Consider the following 15,756-nt stretch of genomic DNA (forward strand, 5'->3'; position numbering starts at 1 on the left):
GATCACAAGGGACATTTCAATAACATCAATGTGGCATGGCCGGGAAAGGTACATTATGCTCGCGTCTTCAGGAACTCTAATCTGTTTCAAAAGTTGGAGGAAGGACTTTCTTCCTGGACCAGAAAATAACCGTTGGGGATGTTGAAATGCCTATCGTTATCCTTGGGGACCCAGCCTACCCCTTAATGCCATGGCTCATGAAGCCGTACACAGGCAGCCTGGACAGTAATCAGGACCTGTTCAACTATAGGCTGAGCAAGTGCTGAATGGTGGTGGAATGTGCATTTGGACGTTTAAAAGCGCGCTGGCGCACTTTACTGACTCGGATAGACCTCAGCAAAGTCAATATTCCAATTGTTACTGCTGCTTGCTGTGCGCTCCACAATATCTGTGAGAGTAAGGGGGGAGACATTTATGGCGGGGTGGGAGGTTGAGGCAAATCGCCTGGCCACTGATTACGCGCAGCCAGACACCAGGGCGGTTAGAAGAGTACAGCAGGGCACGGTGCACATCAGAGAAGCTTTGAAAACCAGTTTTGTGATTGGCCAGGCTACGGTGTGAAACTTCTGTTTGTTTCTCCTTGATGAACCCTCCGCCCCCCCCAGTTCACTCTACTTCCCTGTACACTAACCACCCTCCCCTTCCCCCTTCGAGCACCGCTTGCAGAGGCAATAAAGTCATTGTTACTTCATATTCATGCATTCTTTATTAATTCATCACACAACTAGGAGGATAACTGCCAAGGTAGCCCGGGAGGGGTGGGGGAGGAGGGAAGGAAAAGGACACATTGCAGTTTAAAACTTTAAAACTTTAACACTTATTGAAGGCCAGCCTTCTGATGCTTGGGCAATCATCTGGGGTGGAGTGACTGGGTGGCCAGAGGGCCCCCCCCCGCATTCTTGGGCGTCTGGGTGAGGAGGCTATGGAACTTGGGGAGGAGGGCTGTTGGTTACACAGGAGCTGTAGCGGCGGTCTCTGCTCCTGCTGTCTTTCCTGCAGCTCAACCATACGCTGGAGCATATCAGTTTGATGCTCCAGCAGCCGGAGCATCGAGTCTTGCCTTCTGTCAGCAAGCTGACGCCACCTATCCTCTTCAGCCCGCCACTTGCTCTCTTCAGCCCGCGATTCAGCCTGCCACCTCTCCTCTTGCTCATATTGTGCTTTTTTGCACTCTGATATTGACTGCCTCCATGCATTCTGCTGTGCTCTGTCAGCGTGGGAGGACATCTGGAGCTCCGAGAACATATCATCCCAAGTCCACCGTTTTCTCCTTCTAATCTTCACTAGCCTCTGTGAAGGAGAAACATTTGCAGCTAGTGGAGGAGAAGGGAGAGGTGGTTAAAAAAGACATATTTTAGAGAACAATGGGTACACTCTTTCACGTTAAATTTTGCTGTTCACATTACACAGCACATGTGCTTTCGCTACAAGGTCGCATATTTCCTCTTATATTGAGGGTCTGACGGTTTGGTGTGAGAGATCACTCACGCAGTGCCAGGCAACAGATTTCGGCTTGCAGGCAGCCATGGTAAGCCACAGTCTTTTGGCTTTTTTAACCTTCTTAACATGTGGGAAAGGTTTCAAACAGTAGCGCCCTCATTTCCCATACCAAGCACCCGTTGGGTTGGCCATTTAAAATGGGTTTGCAATGTAAAAGGAGGAGCTGCGGTTTCCGGGTTAACATGCAGCACAAACCCAACTACCCCCCCCCCACACACACACACCCACATCCAATTCTCTGGGATGAACACTTCACCCCTCCCCGCCACCGCGTGGGTAACAGCGGGGAACATTTCTGTTCAGCCGAGCAGGAACGGGCACCTCTGAATGTCCCTTTAATAAAATCACCCCATTTCAACCAGGTGACCGTGAATGATATCACTCTCCTGAGGATAACAAAGAGAGATAAGGAATGGATGTTGTCTGCATGCCAGCAAACACCGGGACCATACGCTGCCATGCTTTGTTATGCAATGATTCCAGACTACGTGCTACTGGCCTGGCATGGTAAAGTGTCCTACCATGGCGGACTGGATAAGGCAGCCCTCCCCAGAAACCTTTTGCAAAGGCTTTGGGAGTACATGAAGGAGAGCTTTCTGGAGATGTCCCTGGAGGATTTCCGCTCCATCCCCATACACGTTAACAGACTTTTCCAGTAGCTGTACTGGCCGCTATTGCCAGGGCAAATTAATAATTAATCATTAAACACGCTTGCTTTTAAACCATGTGTAATATTTACAAAGGTACACTCACCAGAGGTCCCTTGTGTGCCCTCAGGGTCTGGGAGCACGCCTTGGGTGAGTTCGGGGGTTACTGGTTCCAGGTCCAGGGTGATAAACATATCCTGGCTGTTGGGGAAACCGGTTTCTCCGCTTCCTTGCTGTGAGCTATCTTCATTGTCTTCATCATCATCTTCCTCGTACCCCGAACCCACTTCCCTGTTGTGTGATTCTCCATTGATGGAGTCAAAGCACACGGTTGGGGTAGTGGTGGCTGCACCCCCTAGCATGGCATGCAGCTCCGCGTAGAAGCGGCATGTTTGCGGCTCTGCCCCGGACCTTCCATTTGCCTCTCTGGCATTGTGGTAGGTTTGCCTTAGCTCCTTAATTTTCACGCGGCACTGCTGTGCATCCCTGTTATGGCCTCTGTCCTTCATGGCCTTTGAGACTTTTTCTAATATTTGCCATTTCGTTTACTGCTACGGAGTTCAGCTAGCACTGATTCGTCTCCCCATATGTCGAGTAGATCCCGTACCTCCTGTTCGGTCCATGCTGGAGCTCTTTTGCGATCCTGGGACTCCATCATGGTTACCTGTGCTGATGAGCTCTGCATGGTCACCTGTGCTCTCCACGCTGGGCAAACAGGAAATGAAATTCAAAAGTTTGCGGGGCTTTTCCTGCCTACCTGGTCAGTGCATCTGAGTGCAACTAGCCTTTTCTGTAGATAGGGCTGGCTCTGGCTTTTTTGCCGCCCCAGGCAAAAAAGCCTCCCGCCGCTCCCCGTGCCCCGGCGGAGAGCGAGGCAGGGGAGGGCACCGAGCCCGGCTGCGGCCCCGCTCTCCCCGGCCGGCTGGAGCGCCTGGGGAGGGCGGCGAGCCCACTGGGGCCCTGCTCTCCCCGACCAGCCGGAGCGCCGGGAGGAGGGCGGAGAGCCCGGCCGTGGCCCCGCTCTCCCCGGCCGGCCAGAGCGCCAGGAGAGGGCGGCCCTGCTCTTCCCAGCCAGCCAGAGCGCCAGGGGAGGGCGGCGAGTGCGCTGCGGCCCCGCTCTCCCCGGCCAGCTGGAGCACCGGGGAAGGGCAGCCCCGCTCTTCCCGTCCGGCCGGAGCACCGGGGGAGGGCGGCGAGTGCGCTGCGGCTCCGCTCTCCCCGGTGGCCAGAGCACCGGGGGGAGGGCGGTGAGCCCGGCCGCGGCCCCGCTCTCCCCGGGTGAGCGCCGCCCCCCTCCAGGTGCAGCCCCAAGCACATGCTTGGAGGGCTGATTTTCTGGAGCTGGCCTTGTCTGTAGATGTACTCTCTGGCAAGGTGGTCTGGTGCAAAAGTAGGGATATGCATGCCATCTATGGCCCCACTGCAGATAAGGAACCCCATTGCTGCAAATCCATCCACTATATCCTGCACATTGCCAAGAGACACGGTCCCACATAGCAGGAGATGATTAATGGCCCCACACACTGGCATAACAACGTCTCCCACAGCAGATTTTCCAACTCCAAAATGATTTCCCATTGACCAGTAGCAATCTGGCGTTGCAAGTTTCCACCGTGCGATCACCACTTGCTTCTCCACTGTCAGTGCAGCTCTTGCTCTGGCATCCCTGTGCTGGAGGGTTAGGGTGAGCCCAGTGCGCAGATCCAGGAATGTGCCTTTTTGCATCCAAAAGTTCTGCAGCCACTGCTCATCAACCAAACCTGCATTATGATGCAATCCCATTACTCAGTGTTCATTTCTCAGGGCCAGGAGCAGGGTTCTACCATCTATAGTTACCCTCAGCTCCCAAAGACCCCTGCATGACTCATTTCAACCCAAGAACACATTGCAAAAACTCCCCAAAAGACATGGCACTGGATGGTGGGGTGTGGCACACTGGGATACCTACCTGTGGTGCACTGCTTTTGCATTAACACAACCACTCCTGGTGAGTACGTGCAATGCTGATGCAAGCAGTCAAGTGAGCATGTGCCTGAGCAACATCAAATGTCAGTGGCTGTACACAAACGTAACTTGCATTGACCAAAGTTTACAATCTATGTGGCCTAAGTATTTAACACAACTAAAAATCACTCAATTATTTCCGTATTGGGGTGTTGGAGACTCCTAAAATGTCAAAATTGGGGGGAAAACCCACATTAGATGCATATAACATTGACTTTATTGTAGTCAGTGAACTATAAAGCCATGAATAAATTAAAACTTTCCTAGATTCAGAAGTACACTACACAGGACTTGTGTTGGGGTCTAACTGACCTCATGATCAAACACATTTAAAAAAAGCTACACACTTAACATAGTTGTCAGGTCGAAGTGACCCCATGTTTACACAATGAAAATAGATAGCACCAGCAACAATATAAAGGGCACAAATGCAGCAAAGTGGTAGTAAATGATTTACTGCTTTGAACCAAAGGAGGAATAGGTGTTATGCTCCAAACATACAAAGATTTTACACTTCACATATTTTCATGTGTTTTTCTGTGTCTTTTTTTGGAACAGATGTAACATCTTGCTCATTTCTTAGGTTCTGGATCAATACCGAGCACACTAGATGCTGCTTCCCTAGAAGCCTGAGGCAAGACTGCAGTGTTCCTTTCCAGCACCAGTGGTTTCACCATTTCTGTACTCAGTTCCCTGAGAAACATCCGTCTCTTACTCAGAGATTTATAATAATAGAATCATGGAATTGTAGGGCTGGAAGGGACCTCGAGAGGTCATCTAGTCCAGTCCCCTGCACTCAAGGCAGGACTAAGTATTACCTAGACCACCCCTGACAAGTGTATATCAAACCTACTCTTAAAAATCTCTAATGACAGAGATTCCATAACCTCCCTAGGCAATTTATTCCAGTGCTTTACTATTATGCCGTGTATGGTTCAACAAAATCCAAACAATCTATGCACTGATACACGCAGTGTGCTTGTGCAATGCAACAGTGAGTCTGCCCCAGCAACAGAGTCGGTCAAGTGTTAGCTTGTCAGAAAATGTATCTGACAATTATGGCTTCTCCAGAAACTCTTCCCAGCAAGCATAAGCGTCCCAGAAAATCAGTTTCACAGTGTTATCATCAAAGATACTCAATTTGCTGGACAGTTGTGCTGATACATGAGGCAAATGTCATCTGGGGTCTCACAGACCCCCACGACACTTTTGGTGCTTTTTAAAAAAACAAACAAAAACCACTAAAACTACATCTTGCATCTGAAGAAGTGAGGTTCTTACCCACGAAAGCTTATGCTCCCAATACTTCTGTTAGTCTTAAAGGTGCCACATGACCCTCTGTTGCTTTTTACAGATTCAGACTAACACGGCCACCCCTCTGATACTTGACACTAAAACTATGATGCTAAAGACCATACTAAAAGATTCATGTGATCCTATCATAAGGGTGGCCTCAAAGTAAAAACAATCTGATGCTGGAATACAGCATAATTAATTTGGGGTCTAACTGACCCCCAATAGCTTTTGAGTGACTTTTTTCACTACTCTAAAACCACAACAGGTATTCAGACAAGACCAATGCTAACATCATAGTCCTCATCATAGTTTGAGAATACGTAAAGAAGAAGCAGTGGTTTGCCTATCATGCTTTATTTACACTTGTGTATATGTTTGGGGCCCAAGAGACCCCTCCCCCCAAAGACTTTGGAAGTGTAGTACTTTCATTTTCCCCATTAACTAACATTGAGGGGTCGAACTTATCCCATTACCTTTTTAGTGACTTTTTTTGCTACACAAAACCCACAACAGGTAGGATGATAAAACCAATGGGGAAAGATTGACTTCATCCTACCTGAGAAGAGGAACGGGTGTTGGCATAAAAAATTTTCTTTACATTGTTGTGAGCATTGGGGTCAGATAGACCCAGAACATTAGAAGGGTTAAATCTGATCACACAGACAACTTCCAGGTGTGTTATGGTACATTATATGTTATGGGTGTGACATTATCTTACTGCATATGAGTAACACAGCTCTCTGTTCCACAGGATTAGCTGAAAACAGCCACAGTCTAATTTCAGAAGTCAGCTGTCTGTGTTTCTATTTCATTAGTTTCCAGATGCAGTGAAATGAACAGGCAGTACTATGCAGTCGGGAAGCACTCTCACTGACTGCAATGGGTGCAGGACCAGGCCCTGAATGCACCACTAACAGCCTCCTTTGCTTTGAGGGAGATAAAGGAAACAGAGTGGCAAAAGTGCTGGCTCACCAAAACACGGCTGTCAGGAGTAAGTGAACGCCCTATGGACACAGAAAACATGGGAGCTGTCAGACCTGCCCATGCCACTGCTCCACTTGCCTCTGACCATGCCCTATATAGGTATGTGATCCTTAGACAAGTCAAATGTGAAGCAAGAGGTGCCGATGCTGTCCAAAACTTGTAGAGGAGTCCATAAAATGGAGCTTTGCTACAAAATAACCCCATTTAACTCGGAAAGCCAACATCAATATTTTTTTGTCACATAAAGCAACTTCCTCCAAAAACAAATACACAGGGGTAATTTGGTGTAAGTCATAGGATCTTGTGAAGGAAGATCAGGCTGAGTAATCTATTTACATAACTTGTGATGAAAATCTGTCAAGTGTGTAAACACGAAATGCATCAATGTCAAGGAGAGAAAATATTGAGAACTTACATGAAGTGATAATTGTTGAGGCATTTTACAATCACTGGGGCATTTCATGCCATCCATTTCTACCTAAAAATGGAAGGCATAAAACAACTTACTGTTCTGAGCACTGTTTTTTGAAAAAAGAACCACCACAGAATCTCAAATCTGCTTTCCTTTGGTGGAGCAGGTACTTGAACGTGAATGACTATGAATTGCCACTATGAATGACTGTGAATAGTCATTTGGCTAGCGAGAGCATGAGAATAACTCTATTGCCAGGTAGGTTGGACACTCACTCCCTTTTTTTTTTTTTTTTTTTGCTAAAACTATTCAGCGGATTCATATCAAATTAACCAATAATTTTCAGCTTGACTGAAACTGCAAGTAAATTATTCATCCAAAAAAATTCACCCAGCTCTAGCTGGCAGGCTGCTGGCATTGTCTTTCACTACAGGAAAGAGAATTGGGTTGGACTGGCAACCAAAGGTAGTGCAATAAATCACCCTCTGGGCCAGGAATAGTCAATTATTTTTTGCCAAGTTTCTTGGTAAGGTATAATCGAGGTCCAGACTCCAGAGAAAATAATTTAAAAAACCAACAACAATTAGTAAATAAAAAGATTTCTGGGTCCATTCAAAAGCATCTGGTGGTCCAGATTGGCCCATCGTCCACCTATTGACTACCCGAGTCTGGGCTATCTGAGTTCAGGATTTCAGCCTGGTGCCTTGTTCTTTGGTGAGCAGAGACAGGAAACACTGCAGCAGCAGCATGCTCAATATAGCTGGTGAAATATTTCAAACAATTATTGTTCTCATTTCTAAGTGATCTTTTTTCTAAAACTGAAATTTTCATGTAAAAAATACTTTTCCAAGAATTTGTTCTTTTAACAAATCCCCAATATTAAAAATGTGCAGTTTGTTATTCTGTTTTTCTCTCCCTTTTTCTTCTTGTTTTCCCCTTTTCAGTGGCAAAATGGAAAGAAGAAAGGGAGAAATGGGGAGGGAGAATTGACACTGAAAAAGTTCTACATTTTTTCTAAAAAGATAAACAAAATTTCATTTTTGAAATTTGTAGAGAAAAATAAATTTCAAAATTGTCAAGCTTTATTGCAAACACCCATTTTCCAGCCAGGTGAATACCCTGGTTGCAGAGCTACTCCAAGTGATGAAGAAGGATTTGGCTTGTTCCAGAAGGAGCTGCATCTGCTCTTCTCACCTGGAAGGAGTCTTTGAGGGTGGGGTGCAAAGACAGAGATATGGGGACTTGGGATGGGACCCCACAGAAACGAAATGTCCTGAAGTAGCATTTGGGGACAAACATCTATAAATTACAGACCTTAAACAAGCCTACATGAGCTTCTATTTGATCAGACTTGGGGTAAGGACTGTCCTTCTGTTCTGTATTTGTGCCGTGCCCAGCACAATGGGGTCCTGGGCCATGACATGGACTCCTACGTGCTACAATAATACAAATAATAAACAATACCAATCACAATGGTTCCCTTCTGGCCTTGTGGTCTATTACTCTATATCAGAGGTTCTCAAACTGTGGGTCAGGACCCCAAAGTGGGTCGCAACCCCATTTAATGGGATCATCAGGGCAGGCTTAAACTTGCTGGGGCCCGGGGCCAAAGCCAAAGCCTGAGCATCATCACCTGGGGCCAAAGCCGGAGGCTTCAGCCCTGGGCTGCGGTACTCAGGTTACAGGCCTGTTCAGCTTCGTCCCCCCCCACCCCCCCATGCTGCTCAGGGGGTGGGTTTTTCACACTTGAGCGAGGAACCGGGCCTCAGGGGTAAACACAGCTCCACCTCCGACCCTCTCCTCTGCCACTGGCCATCTCCTCAGTGTGCTCCGTGACCCCCAACCTCTCGCCTGGCTTTCACGGATGCCCAATGCTCCCCTGGAGGCTAGGGGTGGCGCAGGCCCCCAGCACTGGAGGTCATGCCCTGCCTGTCACCATCGCCTCAAGCCTGCTCAGGTTAGGTCTCCAGCCAGGTGGCCTTCCCCTCTGCCCCTGCCTCCCGGACACGGCAGCAGCCCCACACGGAGATGTCATGTCACACCTGGTTCCAGGCCCCCCATCGCCGCCAGCACGATTGCAACCCTCCCCCCACCCGGGGGCTGGGGTGTGTGGACAGTAGGGACCGAGCAAGGGGGGAAGCGCCTCCCGAGACCGGGGCGCGCCGGGTCCCAGGAGCCGATCTCCCGGCCGGGCCGTGGGTACAGCTCAGGGCCCGCCTGCCCGGCCCGCTACTCGGCTCGCTCCGCCCCTGCCCAGCCCCGCTCTCCGCCGCAGGGGGAGGAGCCCGGCCCGGCCCGCCTCCCCCAGTCCAGCCCGGCCGGCCCCCGCAGCGGGACTCCCGGGAGGCGGCCGCGGCGCAGAGGGGGGGATGCGCCCGCGCGGCTGAGCGCGCCAGCATGAAGGAGGCGCAGGGCGGCGGGGCCCTGCCCGGCACCTCGCTGCAGTGGGCCTGCCGGCTGCTCGTTTTTTTCTGCGCCGTGCACCTCTCGGCCACGCTGTTCTACTACCTGGCGGGCAGCAGCGACCTGCGCCCGCCGCGCAACCCCGAGCCGCCGCCGCGCAGCCAGGGGGCCGCCAACCGCGCCCAGCCCGGGCCGCCGCCGCCGCGCAGCCCCCGGCCGACCAACAGCTCCCGCGCCCAGCCCGGGCCGCCGCCGGACTGCCCCGACCCGTCCCCGCTGCTGGGTAAGCGCCCCCGGTCCCGGGCAGACCCATTCGCTCCCGCCCGGCGCAGTCCTCGCTAATTCCCGCGCGGCCCTTCCGCCAGGCAGGCGAGGGGCCGGTCCCACGGGAACTGCTGCTTCCCCCTGTGCCGCGCTCCGGGGTCTGTAACCCAACAGCGCGCCCCCAACTGTGTACAAGTAAAGCGCTGCCTGCGGGCGGCGTGTAGGCGGTGACCCTGGCCGCTAACTGCTGGGCCAGGGGCAGGAAGCGTCAGGCTCACGAGTCCTTTTGTCTCTGGAAATGGTGAAATGTTGGTGAAATCGGCTTTGTCATTAATCTCATCACCTATGCGCGCAGCTCCGCACTTGAGTTCTCCGCTCCAAACCGCGGCTTTCCTAGGTCCCCTTGTATACAGGCACAGCTCGGTGAGTTCAGCCAACTCCTCAACCCACCTCGTCTCTCCTGCCTATCCCCAGGCTCCAAGCGTGAGAGCTGGTTCATTGTCTGCCCGAGGCGTTTTACACGCGTTTTTCATCCCGAGACAGCCTTCTCACGTCCTAAATCCGTGAAATCTGTATTTAAAATCATGTAACACCCCAAAGGATGAAATGAGACTAGCTTGTGTTAAATATTTTACTAGTGTCAGTAGAGCACAGTAAGACAAATATATGACTCCATATCAAGCTTATGTTGAGAAACTCCTTAAAACAGGGTTCATGAACAGAAACGTCAGGGAATGAAGAACAGTGTCCTGAAGTCAGTGTTAGGCCTTTCACTGTTCCACCCAAACCAAAGTTAACTACTCCAAACAAAGCCCTGGCTTCTGAGAGCTGTGCTGAGCCCCGCTAGTCTGAGTGGATTCAGCCTTATTCCCAAATGTTAGTTCAAGTGCCTGTTCCTACTGTGTCTTCCAGGAAGTTTATTTGTAACCATTTTAGCTCACCTCCCTTACATAAACTGTTTACCCACAGTGGAGATTGTGTTTGTTTCATCTCACCGTAGAAAGGCAGCATATCCTAATACAGATTACTAGGGCTAGTCTAATTTCATATTAAATGCTACCTTGCTTATTTAATTTTCAAATAATAGGAAGTTATGGGTGGTGCTAAGGTCAACTAAAAATTGTTTTCCTGCTTTGCATGACCCATTTCTGGTTCTTTACCTTCAGATTAAGAGCTGTCTATGCTACTTATACAACTGTCGGGAGACCTGGCTCTGACAGGGTTATACCCCTGACCTGCTTACACCGTTCTAACCTGTAGTGTAGACAGGGTCTTACCCACTGTCCTGGAAGTTGGGACCCTTTGTAGTCAGAACAGGACCCCAGATATGACTGGGTTTGTAGGATAAACAGATCCATAATAGTAACCTTTAGAAGGCTGCTGAAAAGCATGTGTGTGTTTCAAGATGGCATTTTATTTAAAACTGCAAACACAGAATAACTTTGGAAAAAGTGATATTTACACATTGGAGAAGTCCTTGGCTCCAAATACTGTTTCAGTAACAATTGTGTGCTGCTGAGAAGAGAGCAATTTAAAAAAATTATGAATGACTTATATTTATACATACCTTACCAGAATTCTTCATGGTAGTCTTAATGAGATGCTAGTGAGAGAGAGAGAGAGAGAGAGACTTTAAAAATAGAGTATTTTTTCCTCTCAGACTTATAAATATTTTACTTAGTCTTGTACTTAGGCCTTGGCTACACTGGCAATTCACAGCGCTGCACTTGCTGCGCTCAGGGGTGTGAAAAAACACCCCCGCGAGTGCAGCGCTGTAAAGCGCCAGTGTAATCAGCGCCTGCAGCGCTGCACGCTCGCTCGCAGCACTGCAAGCTATTCCCCTTGGAGAGGTGACGGCGTGACTACAGCGCTGTGAATCCACGAGTGTAGCCAAGGCCTTAGTGTTTCACCATCACACTGCTAGGGTTACTCTTTAGTTTCCTATTACAGATCCACAATTCTTAGGAATGTTGTGTTTTTTTGTTTGGGTTCTTGGGTGGGGTGGGGCAGCTTGGTGGCTTTTTTTTTTTTTTTTTTCCCAAAAGAATGTTATTTCTTCATTGTGCCATTTAACCATTTTCAGTAGATTCTAGCTAATTCTCTGTCTGCTAATCCATTAAAACCTTAGAATCATAGAATATCAGGGTTGGAAGGGACCTCAGGAGGTCATCTAGTCCAACCCCCTGCTCAAAGCAGGACCAATCCCCAGGCAGATTTTTTTACCCCAGTTCCCTAAATGGCCCCCTCAAGGATTGAACTCGCAACCCTGGGTTTAGCAGGCCAATGCTCAAACCACTGAGCTATCCCTCCTGTTTTCACCAAAATCCAGTGTTCTCACCCAGCTTCTCAGCAAAGATTAAATATTTCTTGTATGACTATGACTTTGGAACTTCTATAATTGGTGTATTTGTTTGGACAGCATCTACCACATTGTGGGCAGCATGGAATTCTACAAATAAATGTTATGAAGTGTTATCATAAATAAATATATTCAAGCAACAATGGTCAGAGTGAACACAGTCACACTTGTGAGGCAGTATTAGTGTGCCTCTGACTTAGGGTGACCAGATATCAAGTGTGAAAACCCCGGGGGGGGGTGAGGATAGGTGCCTATATAAGACAAAGACTCTAAGATCTGGACATCTGGTCATCCTACTCTGACTTCTAAAACTTGTTAATCTGCAGTAAAGTTATTTGTGTATCTAAATGTTTGCAGGATTGTGGCCCAGTGATGTTATAATATACCCAGTTGTTCTGCTGTACAGCTCTGTTACTTTGCATATTAGTGTGAGATAAGAAAAATGTGAATTCTCTCTGCTGTCCTTGGATTTCTGGCAACTTGTTATTTATTAACAGCTGCTGCTAGAGGCCAGATACTATTTGAAACTTAAATAATGAAGCTTGATACATTGACCTTTTAGATGATTATATATTACTACTGGGTAACCATAAGCATTTGTGATGTGAAGATTAGAAAGAGAACCTGGCCTGTTACTAGTTTCTTATGTTTACATAAGGACTCCTTTTAACCAGAGATTTTTTTTAAAATGCTTTTGAGAAGCTTCATGTGGTTTTCAACATATGCAACTCTCAGGGAAGTTCTGAGCTGACCACTTACTGCTAACTGAGAGGCTGTTTATGGATCACATCTGCATAACAAATGACTGGTTTGGAGGTGGTTTTGAGGTCACTAAAAGGAACCATGTTCAGTGTTTTGTTTTTTGTGGCATGTCTTTCACTTTTTCTTCATCATTTAGAAACCAGTTGTGTGGCCAGTACTGTGCTAAAGTCCTGTCAACTCAAAAAGCACAAATCAGAACCCTTCTGGAAAATGTCTTCCCTTTACAGTATCTGAACTACATAGTCATGCTAGGTTAAAATGTTTAACTATCAGAGCTTTCCATTGCCCCTGGAAGGAGCAGGTCAAATGCTTTCAAATGCATAGAATCCTGAGACCCGAAAGAGAGTACCTCCCGATTCATTGCACTCGTTTCCCTGCCTGAACCAGGAAGCTGCACTGTCAGCCATTTTAGTTCACTTTTTAAAAATACTAGTTTGTACACCATATTCACTGCAACTTACTCAATCTGCTTGCTTCCCTATTAGGAAGTAGCCAGTTTGTATACAGTGTGGCAGGGGAGGTAGTGTGCGTGCTGTGAATTGTGGGGTTACCTGGAAAGACTTGCCTGGTTGTGATGTAAGGGCTATCCGTGCCACAGCTTAACCGTTTTACCTGAAGTATGTGCAGTACTGCTGCTCTTCCCATGGATGTACAATGGCTTGTGGCTGCATGTTTTTAAATCCTGTTACGTACTATCCATCAGACTCTCTAAAGGCTGTAGTGTAGCCAGGGACAGAGACCAAAGATCCTGGTGGCTCATGGGTGGCTGGAATTCTTCCTACCTGTTTAGATGTTGGTCACTTGGATGCAATTAGCCATTGTTCTGTGGTATTCGGAGGAGGGCGCCAGGGTGAAACTCTTTCCTTACTTCTTGCTTGTCAGACTTAGGCCATGTTTACACTATGCTGCAGCATGGACTACAGTGTGTAAATTGCAGAGCGGGGGGGCTATCCCTGTGTGAACATACCCTTGGGCTTGGTCTACAGTTATACCGACCTAACCCCCAGTGTAGACAGCTCTCTCTCGAGGGCGGGCTGCTCCCGTTGCTATAACTACAGCCTCTCATGGAGGTGGAGCACCTGGATGGGAGATGCCCTCTCATCAGTGTAGACAGTATCCTCACTGAGGTGGTGCAGCTGTGCCACTGCAGCATTTTCAGTGATGACCTCCCCTTAGAGAGCAACACTTTGGTATGCTCTGCAGTTCACACCCTGTAGTCTCTGCTGTGGCACAGTGTAAACATAGCTGAAGTCAGGGTTTCTCAAAAAAAATTTAGTGGCCTCAGAGCACAACCACCTACTCTTGCTGGTGGTGGCAATGACAGTTTTCCCTAAATACTTAATTAACTTTAGGAAAAACAACAAACATGCACATATAGGTCCAAATCATTCTGATTTATTTATGTAGGGTTTTTTGGTTTTCTTGCAGATGCAATAATAAAAAAATGTGCAGTTGTCTCTATTCTTTGCTGGACTGAAACGGAATAGGAGCACAAATAAGGTGCTTTGGTGGTTGTTGTCTTTCTTTCTTTCTTTTTTTTTTGCCTTTAAAAAAAAAAAGACTTGCTAGCTAGTAAGTCTGTTGTGAAAAGATTGTTGTGATATTTGTTAATATTACTTTCCACAGCAGACTTACACAAGCCCAGGGACAAATTAAGACTTGGATGGGGAGGTGGGAAGGGATGCAATGAGAGTGAGGGGTGGTGGGTGAGTGGCCAGGGGAGGTGGGGGGGGGCAAGGATGATATGGGGGCGGTGAATCTGGGGCAGAGCCCACTGCCATGCATCTGGAGACCAGGTCCCGAGCCTGAAGCCCTGCAGCCAGTGACTGGAGCCTGCCACCACCACATGGCCAAAGCTGGGGGTCGGAAGAGGCAGCGGGGGCCGGGGGTGATGCTGTGTGTGTGTGTGAGCCTGGGGCCAGAGCCAGAAGCCACACAACCAGGGACCAGGGTTAGAGCCTGAAGCCCTGTGGGCAGAGCCTCCCCACCCTGCCATGCCAGAAGCCTGAGCCCCACCATCCCCAGGAAAGTGGAGAACTTCACCAGCTGCCTGCTCCTCCAGCTTTTGAGTCAGGGGGAGCAGGGTCCAACCCCTGCTGGCAGCCCTGGGGGAGGGGCCACTGCTTTACCTCCCCCCCCCCACTCACTTCCCAGGAGGCTGCGGCCACAAGAAAAGCCCCTGGTGGCTGCATGCGAGAATCACTGGCCTACGTTTGACAAGCTTTCGCTGTGCGAGTGAGTATCAGGACAAATATGCAATGTTTGGTCACTATAACTGAGGGGTAAGCACATCAGCATTAGCGCGACCAGACCTCAATCCAATATAACAGGGGTGGGCAAACTTTTTGGCCTGAGGGCCACATCGGGGTTCCAAAACTGTATGGAGGGCGGGGTAGGGAAGGCTGTGCTTCCCCAAACAGCCTGGCCTCCGCCCCCTCCCACTTCCCACCCCCTGGCTGCCCCCCTCAGAACCCCCAACCCATCCAACCCTCCCTGCTCCTTGTCCCCTGACCAACCCCTCCCGGGACCCCCTGCCCCCAACTGCCCCCCCCCCAGGATCCCACCCCCTATTTAACCCCCCCAACTCCCTGTTCCCTGACTGCTCCGACCCCTATCCACACCCTTGCCCCCTGACAGGCTCCTTGGAGGAGGTGTTGGGTCTCCCGGGGGGCGGGGTCTGGCTGTGGGATCTGGGGGCTACGGGAGGCTCCTCCGTTGGCTGGATCTCGCCATGCAGCCTGGGGGACGATGCTAGTTGCTCCTATGGCAGGGCGGCATGAGGTTACTTGTGGGGGAGCGCTGCAGCATCTCATGTCCGTGTTGTGCCGGATGGTTTTTATGAGGTCGCTGAGGTGTCTGGTGAGGTTGTTAACCTGAGAGGTGGCGGTGGTCCCCCTCACAGCAGGGTCCAGCATGGGGATTCTGAAGACGGGACTGGTCCTTTTGGTGGCATCGTCAGTCCTCGAGGCGGGGGTTACGCTTCTCTCAGTTGGTGCTTGGTCCCCCCTTATCTGCTGTGACTCTGGGGACGCTGGCTGGGGTGCTGAAGCCAGATCTGAAGCCTACCTTCATGCCTCCAGCTTCCACCCCGGACACGCCACACGATCCATCGTCTACAGCCAAGT

General features: G+C 49.4%; 2 protein-coding genes across 4 annotated transcripts in view; one reads left to right on the forward strand and one right to left on the reverse strand.

Moving 5' to 3' along the window:
* Positions 1 to 687: 687 nt before the first annotated feature.
* On the reverse strand, positions 688 to 9,109 carry LOC135972322 (mediator of RNA polymerase II transcription subunit 15-like). Its single transcript, XM_065549900.1, has 2 exons — positions 2,254 to 9,109; positions 688 to 1,313 (listed from the first exon to the last, which is right to left on the reverse strand). The coding sequence occupies exons 1-2, from the start codon at positions 2,654 to 2,656 to the stop codon at positions 811 to 813; spliced, it is 906 nt and encodes a 301-aa protein (XP_065405972.1). The 5' UTR covers positions 2,657 to 9,109; the 3' UTR covers positions 688 to 810.
* A 131-nt stretch (positions 9,110 to 9,240) lies between these two features.
* The window catches only part of B4GALT1 (beta-1,4-galactosyltransferase 1), an 80,814-nt gene continuing 74,298 nt past the window's right edge, over positions 9,241 to 15,756 (forward strand). For 2 of the 3 annotated variants that reach the window (XM_042844763.2, XM_005283519.4), the window contains exon 1: positions 9,241 to 9,529. In XM_042844763.2, coding sequence (XP_042700697.2) covers positions 9,241 to 9,529 — 289 coding nt within the window. The remainder of the gene's footprint in view (positions 9,530 to 15,756) is intronic. The other variant, XM_065549899.1, reaches the window with a different exon arrangement.

Source organism: Chrysemys picta, chromosome 6 (genome assembly GCF_011386835.1).
Source record: "Chrysemys picta bellii isolate R12L10 chromosome 6, ASM1138683v2, whole genome shotgun sequence".
NCBI lineage: Eukaryota > Metazoa > Chordata > Testudines > Emydidae > Chrysemys > Chrysemys picta.